Source organism: Mus pahari, chromosome 5 (assembly GCF_900095145.1).
Source record: "Mus pahari chromosome 5, PAHARI_EIJ_v1.1, whole genome shotgun sequence".
Taxonomy (NCBI): Eukaryota; Metazoa; Chordata; class Mammalia; order Rodentia; family Muridae; genus Mus; species Mus pahari.
This window is the reverse complement of record NC_034594.1, coordinates 152,828,749-152,847,377: the sequence shown is the minus strand read 5'-3', so window position 1 is coordinate 152,847,377 and position 18,629 is coordinate 152,828,749. Positions and strand designations below refer to the sequence as shown.

The following is an 18,629-nucleotide window of genomic DNA, read 5'->3' as shown; positions in this document are numbered from 1 at the left end:
GGAGGCAGAGGCAGGCGGATTTCTGAGTTCGAGGCCAGCCTGGTCTACAAAGTGAGTTCCAGGACAGCAAGGGCTATACAGAGGAGGCAGAGGCAGAGGCAGGTGGATTTCTGAGTTCGAGGCCAGCCTGGTCTACAAAGTGAGTTCCAGGACAGCAAGGGCTATACAGAGAAACCCTGTCTCACAAAACAAAACAAACAAACAAACAAAAAACCAAATAGAATGGGGCTTTACTAGAAACACAACTCAAAGAACGTAAAAACAGGAGCACTCTGAATCCATCATGATCGTTTAATACTCACTCAGCAGTAAGAGTTTCAAATTTAGGAGATGGCTGAACTACCCTCCTACTTATAATCACATGGGAATGAAAAATTACAAACACTTTTGTGACCCATTCCCTGAAATCCAAGATTCACAGCTCTAAGACACAGTTGAAAGGAGGAAGAGCGGTATAGAGGATTGTTTTTGCAGAGGATTCAGGTTTGGTTTCTAGCACACATGTGGTGACTCAGAACTACTTTCAACTCCAGTTCCAGGGGACCCACAGCCCTCTCTGACTTCTGGAGGCACTAAGCACACATATATACACGTAGACAACACTCATACATTTAAATAAAGGAGGAGGCTGGGGAGGCAGCTAGATGGATGGTTAGTGCTTATTGCTCTGACAGAGGACCCAGCACCCCATGATGGCTAATAACAGTCTGTAACTCCAGTTCCAGAGGAGTTGACACCTCCTGGCCTCCAATGGCACACACATGGTGCAGAAGCATATGAACAGGCAAACGCCCACATGCTTAAGGGGAAAAAAAGGCCACAGTAAGTAAACCATTATGATTTCTGGGAGAGTGGAAAAGTAAGTGTAAATCCCGATTTTGTTTCCTCAGATGAAGTGATGAGTGATAAGATTACATGGCTTGGGCTGAGCCCTGAGCATGTCTTTCTCTGTCCTATCTCTAGACCTAGGCCTGGAAGCTTCTAGCTTCCATACAATCTTAATGTCTGCAAGTCCGCCCTCGAAGGCTTCAGCTTCCAGCCTCCATCTGCGAACCTAGGCCTAGAAGGTTTCAGCCTCCTAGACTTCCTGCTGAATAAGCTCACCCCTTCCAGTTCTTTGTGAACTCTAGTTGGCTGGTTTAACTCAGCTGTTCTGGCTCAAACTCCTCTTCAAGCTGAATGATTCAATATGGCTTCTCTTGGCTTTGACTGAATTGCTCTGCTTGGCCTCAAACTAACTCTGGCAATCTGTCCTAATCTGGCTCCTTCTGTCTTTGCTTGGAACCTTCTCTGTAAAACTGTCCTGGAAAAAACGGCTTCTGCTGACTTGCACAGAACTGCACAAAGTCATGAACAACTCAACTCCACTACACCGAACTCAAATGACTCCCAAATGACTGACCATGGCACACACTCTGCTCTGCTCTCTTTCCATTGCTCTTGTGAGAGTTGGGTGTATCCTATCTCAGAATCATCCTGCCAAATCTTCTGATTTGTCACTTTGTCTGCCCCTCAATTAGTAGTCACTTTCAAACTAACCTTACCAGGCTCAACATGAATACCTAAGTTTGGTATTGTTTGGGATTAAAGGTGTGTACTGAGGACATGTCTATATTCCAGTTGGATCTTTTAGACCCAGGTCTTTAGATGTTTTCCTTGCTGGAGCAGCCATGTTGCTGGATTAAAATTCTTCTACAGTGGAGTTAAGAGTAATTGTTCTGCCAAGCGTAACAGTGCATGTCTGTAATTCTAGCACTTGGGCTAGAGGAGGGTGAGGCAGAAGAATTATGAGTACAAGGCTAACACAGACTAGACTGTTTCAAAAAAATTAAACAAGGGATTGGGGAAACGGTACATGAAGCACTAGCAGGGTCAACATGAATACCTAAGTTTGGTCCTCAGCACCCAAGTAAAGAGCAGGCATGACAGTTTGTAGCTGCAATCCCAGAGTCGGGGAGGCAGAAACAGACGCTTCATTAGTGAGCCCTGGGTCCCAGTGAGACCCTGTGTGATGAAAACGAGGTCCATAGTTCCTGAGCAATGATACCTGAAACTGGCTGCTGACTCTGGCACCTAAGTACAAGGGTGTCCTTGCCCCAACAAGGGAAGATGAATAGGCATGCACACGGGCACCATCAAAACACAAAAGATAAAGTCTTTTTCTCGATTTTAAATTCTAAGTCTTTTTTTTTTTGATAGAACAATATCATTTGTAAGTTAGTAATTGAAAATTGATAATTTACTGTGTGTAAAATACTCTTAATACTGATATGAGCAAATATATACGCAAATTGCAGTTCTGATAAAAGACCTTTTAAAGATACTGATTTAACTTAGAGCCTATAAAAGGTGAAGGTAAAATGACTAAGCTTCAAATAACAAAACATGGAGGGAAAACAATACACATCAGGCTGTGCATGGTGACACATGCCTTTAATCCCAGCACTGGGAGGCAGAGGCAGGTAGATTTCTGAGTTGGAGGCCAGCCTGGTCTACAGAGTGAGTTCCAGAACAGCCATAGCTATGAAGTGAGACCCCCATCTCAAAATAAAAAAAACAAAAACAAAACAAAAACAGTGAAAGCGATGTAAATTCCTCACCTCATAACAATACTGCTGAACTTTATGCAGAACTTTGTTCAGGTCCTTGTTCAGCTGCTCAAGCTCCAAAACGATCGTTGCGTATCTCCGCTGAAACTCAATGCCAATGGGCATGGAATACGATTTCTGACATGAAAAAACAGATCTTGATAAGGTTCTATCCTGTTAACAATGCAATTTCCATAATCTAAAAGAGATCTAAAATAGCCAGCAGGTCATTATAGCAGCCTATACTCAGTGATACTGTTCTTACCTGATAATGGTGTTAAGATTACAAGGAGCTTGCCTTGTTCTTAGGAGTGCCTAAGGTCTGCTACACACTCTTTTTTCTCTTATTTGATTGTTTTAAGTTAGGTGAGATTGTAGATGTACATAATAAATACCAATGCCCATAGAGGTCAGAAGTATAGGACTGCCCTAGAGCTGGAGTTACAGGTTGTAGTGGGCTACTCACTGTGAGTGCTAGGAACTGCCCTCAGGTTCTCTACAAGGGCAGTATGCACTCCTAGCCACTCAACCATCTTTCTAGCTCCCATTTACTTCGTTTAGTAGAGATTTTATATACAGAAAACTTAAATGAAGCAAACACCCTTTGACATCAGAGATGAGCTCCAGGATTTGGTGTTTGCCCCCTGGGTTCCAGTCTTGCTTTGGTCCAGTATTTCTACACTATGCCCTGATAGAAAATATGTAATTCACTTTTTGATTTTACATGAGCTTAAAATTAAGAGATTGTCTTGAGTTTCAAGAGACTTTGGACTTTGAAACAGTGTTGAGACTGTGAAAGGCTACAGGGACCTTTGAATTTGGTCTAAATTCATTTTGTATTGATTTGGCCACAAGCCAATGTGGGGAGAGTAGAATGCAGTAGCTTGAATGAGAATGTCCTCCATGGGCTCAGATGTTTGAATATTTGGTGGAACTCACAGGGAAAGTTTAGAAGGTACAGCCTTTATGGAAGAAATGACACTAGAGGTAGGCTCTGACACGCCATGACACTTGTAGCCAGCTTTCTCTACCTTGTATTATGGTTGAGAATGTGAGCTCTCAGCTTCCTCCTCCTGCCACCAAGATGGACTCTTACTGTTTCAGAGCCATAAACCCAGACAAACTCCTTCTGTAATTTACCTTGGTCATGATGATTATCACAGTAATAGGGTAATACAGATAATGCACAAGTAGGTTTCTAGCTAGTGCTATGATGAGTCGCCTTCTAGGAGACCAGTAGCTTATCTTCTCACAATGTATGAACAATGTATGAGCACTTCCTTGCACACTAACCAATGGAGAGTTATATAAGCATTCTTCACATACCATAACCTTTTTTTTTAGATTTTTATTTTTATGTGTATGGGTATTTTGACTGCCAAGTATGATCTCTACACCACACGTAGCAGTCCCCATGGGGAGCCGGAAGATGGTACCAGATGAATAAAGGGAATCACTATAATGTCACATGTCAAAACAGGTTAAGTGAGTGGGGAAAGGTGAGCTGTCAGGCTATATATGAACTTCCCAAATGCTCGAATGAAACCACACAGATATAACTTCCTGCTAGAAAAGGCAACGTCACAGGGCTGGGGTACCACCCAGTAACAGAGTGACGGCTAGCCCGTCAGCACCTAGGTACATCCCCAGGATGGGGGAAAACTAGTTTTGTTTTGCTTTTGATACAGAGTTCCACCACATAACCCTGGCTGGCCTAGAATATGCTATGTACAGTAGGCTGGCCTTGACTCATGAGATCTGCTTGCTTTTGCTCCCTGAGTGCCCAATAGTTATCTTGTATGTTAACAGTTTTGTTTTAACTGAAGTTTGAATATAAAATTGCACAAACATATACAATTCAATAGACCACTGCATAGTAAACACACCTGTATAAAAAAAACACAAGTTTGTAAAAAGCTAAGCACTCACCTATCATAAATATGCCAAGAGAAATAAAAACAGCTGTCTATACAAAGATCTGTATACCAATGTTCACAGCAATTTTAGAGAAATTGAAAATTGGGACAAATCCAAGCGCTCATCTATAAACGAATGGATAAAGTGTGGCCCATCACAAAGGGAGGTGCAGCTCAGTGGTGCAAGCCCAGGGTCCTGATTTGGTCACTAGCACTGAAAGTAAAAAACAATGGCGTATTCTGAATCCTGTCATTAAGTATATGTATCCCAAACTCGTTATGTGAAAACCAGGCATGAAAAGAGCTCATACAGAGTGTATGATTCTATTTACACAGTATTCTAGAAAGTATAAACTAACCCTAAGCCATGATGTAAGACAGCGTATCAATGGCTGCCTAGAAATCAGGGAGAGATTACCAAAAGAAATTTTAGAATAGCAGGAAATAATTTTCTTTCTTAGCAGAGCATATAGTAGTGGTTTCAAAGGCACATGATGGAATTATGAAATTCACACAAGTACAGCTGACCGAGCACCAATTCTATCTCAAAAAAAAGTAGGGAAATTAGCTGGATGGTGGTGGCACATGCCTTTAATCCCAGTGCTCTGGAGTCAGAGGCAGGTAGATCTCTGTGAGTTCGAGGTCAGCCTGGTCTACAGAGCAAGTTCTAGGACAGCCAGGGCAACAAAGAGAAACCCTGTCTCAAAAAACCAAAGGGGTGGGTGCGGGAGGATTAGGTAATAATAGGGAAACTCACCTAGGCCAATTAAGAGAACACCAATTCCTATAACCCTACCTGTGCTATTTCTATGTTCTCTTTCCAAAGAAACCATTACCCCAACTTCATAGTTTTGTAATAACTTTGTTTTATAAAATATGATGAAACAGGATATATATATATATATGGGGGGGGGGTTGAAACAGGGTTTCTCTGTGTAGCCCTGGCTGTCCTGGAACTCACTCTGTAGACCAGGCTGGCCTCGAACTCAGAAATCCTCCAGCCTCTGCCTCCCGGGTGCTGGCATTAAAGGTTTGCGCCACCAGTGCCTGAACAGAATATATTTTTTGAGAAAGCATCTTGGTATGTAGCTCTGGAGAGTCAAGAGTTCATTATATAAACCAGTGATCTGCAGTGATATTTAGTCCTCCCCCTCCTAAGAACCAGAACTGGGGCTAAGCCACCACGTGGGAGGTTTATCCCTCCCACTGCAAATACACGTATTAGGTCACCCGTTGCTATACAGTACCCCTTATAGGAATCAGCGAAACACAGCCATGCTCTTCTACTTGCTGGTGTCCGGGCTTGTGGCAAGCCGCCGCATTCTGCCGTAGCAAAATGGCGCCCGACCCGAAAGGGGGAAGGGAGAGAAAAAACAGCTTGCTAGGCGCATGCGCCAGGCTCCGTGACGAGCCAGCACAGAGATGCTAATGAGGTTCGGAAGTAAGCACCAATCACAGGCAGACACGTTCCCCTTAGGGCTATATAAACCAGAGGGTTTCGGGCTCGGGGTCCTTTCGCTTTGGCAAGCAAGAGAATAAAGAAGTTGTGGAAGAATCTCTGCGTGTCGTAGTCCTTCTATCCTGCAGGCAGGAGCGACGGGCGCGACATGGGCTGCCTCTGATTTAATATCTACACTGCTGCTGAGGACATGTTACATATATAGGGCTTTTTTTCAGTAGATAGAATCACCCTGAGTTGTGAAATAAAAAGTCTTAACTTGTAAAATTTTACCCATATTTGCTATTAGGTCTTTAATAGACATACATGCTAACAAATCACACATACACATAAAATAAAATCTTTAAAAAGTGTGAAGCCGGGGCGTGGTGGCGCACGCCTTTAATCCCAGCACTTGGGAGGCAGAGGCAGGCGGATTTCTGAGTTCAAGGCCAGCCTGGTCTACAAAGTGAGTTCCAGGACAGCCAGGGCTACACAGAGAAACCCTGTCTCAAAAAACCAAAAAAGTGTGAATGGTACCTGTGTACTCATATTACCCTGAACATTAACATAGTTGAGCATCAGTTTTTTATAACCCAGGTAGGCTTTGAACTCACAACCCTCCTGCCTCCACCTCCCAAGTGCTATTATTTATTATAGGTGTATCCATCCATGGTTAGTTGCAAAGTTGAGGTTTTCTTTTTTCTTTTTTAAGATTTATTTATTTTATGTATATGAACACTGTAGCTGTCTTCAGACACACCAGAAGAGGGCATCAGATCCCATTACACATGGTTGTGAGCCACCATGTGGTTGCTGGGAATTGAACACAGGACCTCTGGAAGAGCAGTCAGTGCTTTTAACCGCTGAGCCATCTCTCCAGCCCTACATGTATCATTTTAGTATGCCAAGGAATATTTGAATAATCTAAAATAGAAAAAGATATATTGAAGTTAATGAACTCAAACTTTCACTAACTTACCAGTACTATTTAATTTGATCCAAAAAAAAATCTAGTTTAAAGCTATATTCTGGGGGGCTGGAGAGATGGCTCAGTGGTTAAAAGCACTGACTGTTCTTCCAAAGGTCCTAAGTTCAATTCCCAGCAACCACATGGTGGCTCACAACCATCTGTAATGGGATCTGATGCTCTCTTCTGGTGTGTCTGAAGACGGCAACAGTGTATTCATATGCATAAAGTAAATAAATAAATCTTTAAAAAAAAAAAAAGCTATACTCTGAAAACCTCGATATAACATGTGTGGGTTTAGGAAGATGGTGGCTCACTTGGTAAAGGCTTACTGCGTAAGGAGGACCTGCATGTGTAACCCAGGACACACACTGCTAGTAACACAGCTCTGGGGAGCAAAGAGGTGGTTCTTAGAATAAGCCAGCCTACCTGACCCCATGAGCTTCGGGTTCACTGAGAGCAGGCATACTCTCCTGTGGAGAGTGACTGAAGAAGACACCTGACATTCAACTCTGGTCTCCAAACACTAGTGTACATATATCTTGCACATCCATGTGCACAGACATACAACACACACACACACACACACACACGCACACACACAGAGAGTTTTTATTTCCTGGGTGAAAGGAAATTTTAACAGACTAATTTTCTTTGTAAGAACATGTACTTTGAACAAAGTGCTATGTCCAATCCTTAGAGGTGAAAAACAGTGAAGTACTCAAAATTATTTGGTAAAATTAAACATAAACTAGCTTTTAACTTAAATATTTGTGAGTATAGAGGCTAGAAAGAATAGATTAAAAAAAACTACTAGTTAGTGATACTACTAGTTAATATTAAAACACCTGAAGTTGGAACAGGGTTTCTCTGTGTGGCTATGGCTGTCATGGAACTCACTCTGTAGATCAGGCTAACCTCAGACTCAGAGACACACCTGCCTCTGCCTCGAGAGTGTTGTGATTAAAGGTGTGTGCCACCACTGCTCAGTCAGCTCACAGAACTTCACAGAAAAGGAAAGGAAGAAAAACAAACAAACAAACAAAACCCAACCTTGAATATATTTTTGAGTCTTAGTAGTTCCCAATAACTTAAAAAAAAAGATACCACCCCCCCAAAAAAACCCCAAAACAACTCCCCTGTAGTTTTTTATTGTCCCTAGTCTTTTGAACAATTTCTATGTTAGCTCTTTCCTTACATGAGGGTGAGTGTTTTGGAAACATACTATTCCGTAACAATTTACTACCTCTTACCTTCCTTTATCCTGTACATCAGGATAAAGTTGTTTTGTAGTCAGTCTGTCTGTCTGTCTGTCTATCTATCCATCTATTTATCTATCCATCCACCCACCCACCTATCTACTTCAGCTATGGCTTAAAGCCAGATCCCACTGAATTATACCCTGAGTCCCAGGTTTATTTTCAAAAGATGCCTTGGTAAGAAAATAATCTTTCTGTCGTTGCTCACATCTTTAGTCCAAGCACTTAGGAAGCAGAGGCAGATGAATTTCTGTGAGTTTGAGGCCAGCATGGTTTTTTGTTTGTTTCATGTATATGAGTACGCTGTCTTTATGTACATGAGAAGAGGGAATCAGATCCCATTACAGATGGTTGTGAGCCACCATGTGGTTGCTGGGAATTGAACTCAGGACCTCTGGAAGAGCAGTTGGTGCTCTTAACCACTGAGCCATCTCTCCATACTTGAGAGTTAATTTTGTTTGTTTGGTTTTGGTTTTTTTCCAACCCTGGCTGTCCTGGAACTCACTCTGTAGACCAGGCTGGCCTCGAACTCAGAAATCCATCTGTCTCTGCCTCCCAAGTGCTGGGATTAAAGGCAAGAGTTACTTTTAAAGAATGATTTTATATAAACAGTTTCAAAGGGGCTAGAGAGATGGCTCAGCAACTAAGAGTACACATGGCTCCTCCAGGCGTATCTGTATGTATGCATATAGCAAATATTCACACAGACATAGACATAAATAAAACGAATCTTTTTAAACCCCAAACCTCCACTAGTTCTTTCTTACAAATAAAACAGACTCAGTTTTTTGGGCTTCCCTAAATAATAAAATCTCTCTGTCAAGTTAATTTAAACATGACAACTTAGCACCTTATTCTGAAGCACTTTTAAAACACTGTCATTAACATTTCCTAGTGAGATGTATTAGTCTTAGGAATTCTATGCTCATATAAATGACCCATGAAGCTAAGCCATCCATTAATCCTATGCAACTGTGCAGTCTGTGGTCTAATGGGTAAGGTAGTATATCCACTGCAGAATTAGTAGCATGTATTCAATATACTAAGACAAGGTAAAATAAAATAATGATCTAAAGTAATATTTATTGCAGTGAGATGTGGTGGCACAAGCCTGTGGTCCCAGCACCAGGAGGCAAATGCAGGGTGACTCTCAGAAGTTGGAAGCCAGCCTGGTCTATACAATTTACTTCAGACCAGCCAGGGGTACTGTAAGACCTGATCTCAAGTAAAACAAATAAACAAGCCTCAAAGGTTTGTTTTTTTTTTTTTTTTCCCCAGAAGGTATAAAAAAAAAAAAAAAAATCAGAAAGCCTCACCATTTTAAAATTTAACAAGTAAACAAAAGGAGATAAATCCTTAAGTCCTTACCAGCTTTTCCGCTTCTGTGTTCATCTCCCTTAATTTCTTTATATGCTCTTTTTTAATCATGAGAATTTTTGATAACTTAGTCTGTAGACAGAAAGAGAAATGTGTTATAAATGGGTAAGTAGAGACATTCAGATATATCAAATTTCTAGTTATCACACAGATGTCCTAATGGTACATTTTAGTACCTCAATATGACAAAGCATTTTATTCTATACATGTGAACAGTAAGCAAAAATATTGTAAACTCAACACAGAACATACATTCAACTTTAGCACTCAGGGTACTACAGCAGGAGATCACAAGTCAGAGGCTACACAGCAAGTTCCAGGCCAGCCTAGTCTACATGAGGCCCTGACTCAAAACACAACCTATGAAAAGAAAATACTATTTTAAGGCTGACTATAATTAGAGGTGGTGAGATGGCTCAGAAGGCAAAGGCATGTGCTGACAAGCCTGACACCGGAGTCTGATACCCACAGGGTGGAAGGAGAGAACCAACTGGGTTTTGTTTGTTTGTTTCTTTTTTATTTTTATTTTGTTTTTGAGACAGGGTTTTTCTGTGTAGGCCTGGCTGTCCTGGAACTCACTCTGTAGGTGACACTGGCCTCCAACTCAGAGACCTGCCTGCCTCTGCCTCCTCCTGCGTGCTGGAATTAAATGTGTATGCCACCAACGTCTGGCAGAGAACCAACTCTTCAGTGTTGTGTTCTGACTCTAAACACACACCATGGCACATATGCTGCCTCCACGAGTAAAATAAATGAACTTTTTTTTTTTTGGGGGGGGGGGTCTCTGTATAGCCCTGGCTGTCCTGGAACTCACTCTGTAGACCAGGCTGGCCTCGAACTCAGAAATTTGCCTGCCTCTGCCTCCCAAGTGCTGGGATTAAAGGCATGCGCCACCACTGCCCAGCAGAAATGAACTTTTAAACAAAGGTCTTTGTTGAAGAAGAGGAGGGAAGAGAAGGAAGTAATAATAACACAAGATGTGGATGAGCTCTGCACACGCCTCTAGACTCCATCTTTGCAATAGTGACGATTAATAACTCATCAGTGACAGCCAAAAAATGAAATTCACAGCCCTACCAACTGACTACAACACTCTGCAAAGCACAGCGCCCCCAGCATTCACCAGGCACTGGCTTGGATCAGCATCACAAACATCAGGCACTGTAATCTGCAATCCTAGCACTGGGAAGTGGAGACAGGGACATCAAGGTCATCCTTTGCTAAAAGGCAGATTCCAGTCCAGCCTAGGATATGTGCAGACTTCATTTCAACACAACAAAAAAACCAAAAACCCCAAAAAACCAAAGGGTGTGTGTGCAGGGGAGGGTGGGGGAGCTACAAATCCAACAGAACCTCTAGATCCCATTATTAAGTTACTTATATAGCTACACAAAACCTACACATAGATCTTTAGGATAGAATCAGAATTTACAATTACCAAAACCTGGAAGCTGCTGAAGCCCAGGAGGGGAAGCCCTGGCAGTCTCCCTCTGCCTCCCAGACTACTGAACTGGAGACCATAAGACAGTGGAGAACCGAAACTACCACAGCAGTCAGCATGCTGGAGAAAGGGAAGCCTGGGTAGACCGGAACAGGGGAGGCTTACATCACCATACACATTCCCTCCAGCGTGTGTGTGTGTGTGTGTGTGTGTGTGTGTGTGTGTGTGTGTCTGTGTGCACACGCACGCGTGCGTTCTCTCTCCCTCTCCCTCTCCCTCATTCCATCTTTTCTACAGGACTGTAACATCACTTAAGGAAGGGCAGAAAGCCCATTTTCCTTCATCAATTTGTTTCCTTTTTTTTTTTTTTAATACAGAGAAACTAGGCAGAGGGTCACAGCTAGAAACAACAAGAGAAAGGCTTCTGTTGAAACTCTTACAAACAATGCCCGGAGTGAACCCTACTGTAATATAGCTTCTTGGGGATAATGGTAACAGTATAAACTGACTGTAACAAAAGCACCACACTGGTGAAATACATTATGCATATGTGAGGCAGGGGGTTATCTGAAACATATATGTTACTTTTAACTTTGCTATGAACTTAAAACTGTCCCTTCAGAAAAGCCCCAAAACAAAACAACACCCATGAAGATCAAATACCTAAGCACCAATAAAGACATCGCTAAAGCAGACAGCAGGGCGATGCATCCGCCTAGGCTCCCTTGGCTTACAGCTCTCTCTGGGTATGTCTTTCAAAGATTGCTGCAAGGGACAAGTCCTGACTTCATATTTTCAATCCTTCATATAAAAATAGCTTATCTACCCTGTAAGCCAAAAGGCATACTATTGTTTCTATTTTATTACTTTATTTTTATTTATTATTTTATTATTTTATTACTAATTATTTAATATCCAATTAATATAAAAGTCTATGAACATGCATATAAAACTTCATTGAAATATTACCCTAAAGTATAAACACTTAGTATTTTAATGGATTACATTCTAAGTTCTTTTATAAAATAAAGATTGGTCAGGCAGTGATGGAGCACGCCTTTAATCCCAGTACTTCGGAGGCAAAGGCAGGTGGATTTCTGAGTTCGAGGCCAGCCTGGTCTACAGAGTGAGTTCCAGGACAGCCAGGGCTATGCAGAGAAACCCTGTCTCAAAAAACCAAAATATAAAATAAAATAAATAAAGACTGGTGAAGTCACGGGTCTGAAGGGGAACCCACAATCACCACTTTCCTAAACCAGCTTAATCCCTACCCATGTTTTAAATATTTATCCTTATACCCACAGTGAATATAGTTCTCACTTCTCACAGAAAACCACAACCGATTAGAATGCACACTTGTGAAGTTCAGTCCCAATTGATCAACAACACAACTCTTGTACCTACTCATCAAGATCACTGCAAAAGAGGGAGACTGTAGAGACAGAGGAGCAGGCTGTGAGACTGTGTAGCCTAGAAATGCCAGGGAAACCTTACACATGGAGTCTCAACAGCAAGGCTGCCCAAACTAGACTCAAACAAGGAAAATACCAGCAGACATGCTAATGTGGAACGAGGACTACAGGCAACTAAGGGATGCTGAGTGGGAGAAACTCAATGAGGTTTTATATATATATATATATATATGGTACAGAATTTTATATTAATTGGGTACTAAATAATTATATCAATTGATGGTTGTCAAACACTAAATGACCATTCCTAAAAAATCACAAACATATAAGGAACATTATACCTATGAGTAGGTTGTTGTATTCATATGTTTGGGAACACACACACCAGCAATTAAAAAAAAAGACGCTACAAATTTGAGAGGGTAAGAGGGGATATATGAAAGGGCTTGAATAGAGAAAAAGGAAGGAGATAATTTAATTATATTATAATCTCAACAAACATGTGTACGTGTGTATTTTTTTTGTTTTTTTCAAGACAGATTTCTCTATATAGCCCTGGCTGTCCTAGAGCTCTCTCTATAGGCCAGGCTGGCCTTGAACTCACACAGATCTACCTGCCTCTGCCTCCAGAGTGCCAGGATTAAAGGCATGTTCTAGCATTGCTTAGCTCAAAAATTATTTTCCTAAAATAATTATTATAATATATATTATTAATATTAATTTCTAAAATATTTTTATTATATTATTTTCAAAAAAGGGAAAGAACCCTCAAAACAATACTAGACTATGATTTTTAAAAATAATTTATTTTATGTGCATTGTGATTTGCCTACATGCCTGTCTGTGTGAGGGTGTTAGAACCTGGAGTTATGAACGGTTGTAGGCTGCCATGTGGGTGCTGGGAATTGAATCCTGGTCCTCTGGGAGAGCAGTTAGTCCTCTTAACCTCTGCCTGACTCACCTCTCCAGCCTCCTAGACTATGATCTAATAGAACCATGTAACCTCTCATTTCCTTTTCTGTCAGAGTCGAGCATCTAGCTATCAGCTTAGGCCGGCTGTAAGCTCTAAGCACCCTGCTCAGCTTCCCAGTCTTGCTTCTTTGATCTGGCCTTATTTAATCTAATTTTCAAAACCAATCACTCAAACCAAGCAGAGTGGCACAAATCTTTAATCCCAGCACACTGAGGCCGAGGCAGGTAGATCTCTGTAAATTCCAGGACAGCTTGGCCTACATAGTAAGTTCCAGGACAGCTAGAGGTACATAGTGAGACCCTATCTCCAGAAAAAACAAACAAACAAACAAACAAACTAACTCATTACATTTTTAAAAGTCAGACTATTCAGAAAGACTGTTAAATATAATGTTTCCATACTTTAATTTAGACTTAGATTTCTTAGTGTCTAATCCCTAAGTACTTAGTAAGTAAACAGTAATTTCTTATCTAAAACAGGGCAGGAGAGAGACAACTCAAATTATTTTGGGGTATTATAACTTTGTTTTAAGAATTTGTTGGAACTGCTGGGCAGTGGTGGCGCACGCCTTTAATCCCAGCACTTGGGAGGCAGAGGCAGGCGGATTTCTGAGTTTGAGGCCAGCCTGGTCTACAGAGTGAGTTCCAGGACAGCCAGAGCTATACAGAGAAAAAAAAAAAAAAAAAAAAAAAAAAAAAGAATTTGTTAGAAATAGCAGTCCTGAAAACCCACATAGTGATTAAAGAATAATATGTAAAACTGTTTGACCCACAGAAAGACTCCAACCTTAAGAACACTAAAGACATTCAGTTTCCAAACAAAGCATTTGAAGCAACTTACCACCTGGATAAGGAATTCTACTGGAAAGCCTCCTAACGTCTCCGTGTCAGAGCCAGAAATTTTACTTCTCCAAGGTGACTGTCCCAGTAAAGGATCACCATCCTGAGAGTCAAAAGGAATCATCTAATTATTGACTGTATCTTTAAAGTGAAAGTTCTATTTAATAAAATTACATTAAAAACCAGTAATGAAGAAACTATTTTCAGAATTGGAGAAACTATTTGCTTATTTTAATATCTGCCAATCAGTTCAATATAATATTGGTAGCTCAAGTCCTGAAGTAGTTGTAATGTATGCTACATGAGAACGCAGTTTATATTCAAAACAGTTATGTTCCTGAAGGCATGTCTATATTACTTACTGTAATTGGTGACTGGAGAGGAGGGGTATAATGTAACCGTGGGGGGGTCATAAAAAACCGAGAAGGCCGCTGTTTCTGTCCAAAGGCAGCGATTGGCATTGTCTCATGGGGCTCATTACTCTTTGGAAGAAGAGAATAATCCATAAAACTTAAGAGAATTTATAAGCATTATAAACCAACTTAAAATATAGCAGTCCAGATTGCAGTTATAGTCTTAAATTTTCTTTTCTTATTTAGAAGTCTATAGGGCATGCCTTTCACATGCGAGCAAGGACTCATTGAGCTGTATCTCCAGCAGTAATTTATTTATTTATTTAAAAAGAGTGTAAGACTGGGGATGTAACTCAATGATTTAGCGATCACTAACCCTGGATTCAATCCAAATCCAAGGTACATTCACAAATGTGAGCATGGACACGCACGCACATTCATGAATGCACGCATAATTTCCACATTACAAAATCAAGACTGTTGAGTACCTCAGCAGGTTAATGTGTATTAGAATATCAAAAGACCTAGATTCTAGTCTTCATGTGATTTATAAACAGACAAAATCACAAACAAAGAAAACAAAAAAACCCAGCTTTAGAGCTTTGAATAAGTTAATGACTACTGTGGCAATTTTATCATGCAAAAAGTGAAGGTGTTGGGCTGCCCAGTGGGCACAGGCACCCGCACCACACCTGAAGACCTGAATCAACTCTGAGGCATCACTTGGTAGAAGAGAACTGTACTTTGACCTCCAAACAGGTGTTGTGATCTTCATGACATGAACATGTATAGGGCATGCACACACACACACACACACACACACACACACACACACACACACACAGAAACATACACGTGCGTGCACGCAAGCAGGTAAAAAATAAAAATGTAATTTATAGCTGGGTGGTAGTGGTGCACACCTCTGATGCCAGAACTTGGGAGGCAGAGACAGGCAGATCTCTGAGTCTGAGGCCAGCCTGGTCTACAGAGTATGTTCCAGGTTAGCCAGGGCTACACAGAGAAACCATGTCTTAAAACTCTCCCTAACCCCCAAAAGTAATTTTAAAAAGTGAAGGTACTGATTCTACATACATTTGAGAACAGGAGAAAAATACTGAAAATCCAAGAGGTTACATCCTACTTTAAATTGAGGACTGACTATAACGAACCGGACGGCTAGGATGAAAATGTGTAGGTTCCAGATGATTTCATCAGAAACAATCCTTCCGATGCAGTACAGCACTGCACAGATAAAGCACAGGAAGGGACCATAGCTTTGGAAGTGAGACTTAAAGTCAGTTCCTCTCCAGGGATCTAGTTTACAGGGTTGGGAAATCCTAAGAATCTCTTCTTTGAATTGAAATCTTCTCTCATAAAAGACAATTTAAAGAAGCATAAACTACAAATAAAACTACTATAAAACATTTTAGTTAAGTTTAATAAAACACTACTCACAAGAACTTCATAGTCAGGAATGGTATGAGTCCCAAGCCCTGTCCTATCGAAAGTTACTCTGTAAGTAGCATTAAGAGTGTCCACTGCATCTATCTGACCAGTAAACAGTCCATCGTGAATGCCACGTAACCGTGCTGAAAAGAGAAACAGGTGTTATATTTAGGACACACAAACACTTGTCAAATAAAACTACCCTCAGCATACAGTTTAAACCCTAAAAAATACAGTGTCACTGTCTACTAGTTTTAACCTGACTACGTACTTTATTTTAGGCTTAGAGAATTAATAGTTTAAATGAAAACAAAATTGAAGTGATGATTCTTAATTTGACACATAAATGAAATCATATAGCTACAAAACAGACTAAAGAAAGATAAGATTGCCATTTACAGTATAAACTCCTAAAAAACTAGCAAAAAACTTTGAATATCATACTTTAAAAAAAAAAGATTTATTTATTACTATACATAAGTACACTGTAGCTGTCTTCAGATGCACCAGAAGAGGGTGTCAGACCCCATTACAGATGGTTGTGAGCCACGTGGTTGCTGGGATTTGAACTGAGGACCTTCAGAAAAGCAGTTGATGCTCTTACCTGCTGAGCCCTCTTGCCAGCCCGATATCATACTTTTAAGCAACATATTAGAAGTAGTTTATTTTCAACTTTAAACAGGTCTCCTGCATCTCCCAGGCTACCCTCAAGTTTGCTTGTGTCACTATCTAACTCTAGTCTGAAGGGACAGCATATGTGAAAATCGTAACAACAGTAGCACTGAAGTTTAAATTTCCAGTAACATACATTTCTAGCCCTTTTTTTTTTTTTTTTTTTTGGTTTTTCGAGACAGGGTTTCTCTGTTTAGCCCTGGCTGTCCCGGAACTCACTCTGTAGACCAGGCTGGCCTTGAAATCAGAAATCCACCTGCCTCTGCCTCCCGAGTGCTGAGATTAAAGGCGTGCGCCACCACGCCCGGCTGTCTAGCCCTTTTCTATTTTGAGGCAAGGTCCTGCAATGTAGATATGCTATGCTGGCCTTAGCTTCCCATGGAGCTGGGATAATGGGCCTTTGCCACTATGCCTGACTGCTTTAGTTCATACTGTAGTAGATACTATTGAATTAATACATAATTTTAATGTACTTATTTTTATGTGTATGAGTGCCTACATGCATGCCTTGTGCCCTCATAGATTAGAAATGAGTATCAGATCCCCCTGGAACAGGCTGTGAGTCACTGTGCAGGTGCTGGGAACTGACCCCAGAACCTCTGCAAAGGCTGCAAGTGCTCTGAACCTGAGCCATTGCTCAGGCTACTAATATTTCTTCCCTCCAGTGTATCGCTGCAGAAGCAGTTATGCTTCCTAAGTGTGGAATCGACGTCATCTGGGTTACAACTTGAAGATACTTGCAACTAAGCTTGTTTTAACTTACCTGTAACTTTGGTTCCAATAACCAGGGGTAGAGGAATTTCATCGGGGAGATCTTTGAACTGTGAAACATCTGCAACTTTCCTTTGTTGTAACAGCCTGATTTTCTGCCGCTTCTGTTTTAAGGCTGATCTCTCTTCCTCAAAAAATGCAGAAGAACATCTAGAATAAATTACAAATATCATATAAACTAAGCCAGGCCAGGCTAACATTACAGTACACACCTGCAATTCAAATACAAGTACTAGAAATATAATAAATTATGTTGGAAGTGTATAATCAGATACATTTGGAGGGGTCAGAGTTATGATTCAGCAGTTAAAGTACTCCCTGTGCAAGCAAGACCGGAGTTTGGACCCTGGAACCTATTTAAATGCTAGATGGCGATGGAAGCCTGGCTTTGATTGTAGCCTAGAAAGACTGAGATGGGATACTACAGCAAACTAGGTGAGCTCAAAGAATAAGGTACAGCTGGGTGTGGTGGTGCCTGCCTTTAACTTAGGCATGCTGAGGCAGCTGGATCTACGTGAGCTCAAAGCCAGCCCCGTTTAAACTGAGTTCCAGAACAGCCAAAACTACACAGCAAAGAGATCCTGTCTCAAACAACAGTAACAAAGCAAGAATAAGGTCAGATGAGGAAGATGCCTCTTCACGCCTCCACACATGCAGATACATGGAGAAAAGATGAGCCCAGCTGCCAAGCCTGGGTTTAATCCCTACTACGTGCAGGTAGAAGGAACATCCAACCCCTAAGATGTTCTCTGATCTCCACATCCATACTCAAATAAGCGTAATAAAAAGACAAAACCTTTTTCAACGCATATTGTATCTAAGCCATACCCCACAGCACAATGAGGACCACAGTTCACCACCTGCTCTTTACATTGCTCCCGCTTTTATAACTCCACTATTCAAGCAACCAACCACTAAGTTAATTCATTTTATAGACTCCTTTCTGCCCTCTGTCTTCAATAAGTTGCAGATGTTTTTGACTTTTTTTTAAATTAGGGCCACAAAAAAACTCATTTTTATGAAGTAAAATTTATTGAGATTTCCTTTTATCCCTCCTAGTTCTAGAACCTACTAGAATTTAACATTTTCAACTCAGTATCATACATTAGATATTACCTAAAACTATGTTCTTTATTTTTTTTTAATTTTTTATTTATTTATTATATGTAAGTAC

At 40.8% G+C, this 18,629-nt stretch overlaps 1 protein-coding gene across 3 annotated transcripts in view; it reads right to left on the bottom strand.

The window, feature by feature from the left end:
* Nucleotides 1-18,629, bottom strand: part of Lin9 (lin-9 DREAM MuvB core complex component) — a 51,421-nt gene that overhangs the window by 7,243 nt on the left and 25,549 nt on the right. For all 3 annotated transcript variants that reach the window (XM_021197899.1, XM_029538729.1, XM_029538730.1), the window contains 6 exons: nucleotides 17,448-17,605; nucleotides 16,022-16,155; nucleotides 14,576-14,695; nucleotides 14,215-14,316; nucleotides 9,540-9,620; nucleotides 2,601-2,726 (listed from right to left, as the gene is read on the bottom strand). In XM_021197899.1, coding sequence (XP_021053558.1) covers nucleotides 2,601-2,726; nucleotides 9,540-9,620; nucleotides 14,215-14,316; nucleotides 14,576-14,695; nucleotides 16,022-16,155; nucleotides 17,448-17,605 — 721 coding nt within the window. The remainder of the gene's footprint in view (nucleotides 1-2,600; nucleotides 2,727-9,539; nucleotides 9,621-14,214; nucleotides 14,317-14,575; nucleotides 14,696-16,021; nucleotides 16,156-17,447; nucleotides 17,606-18,629) is intronic.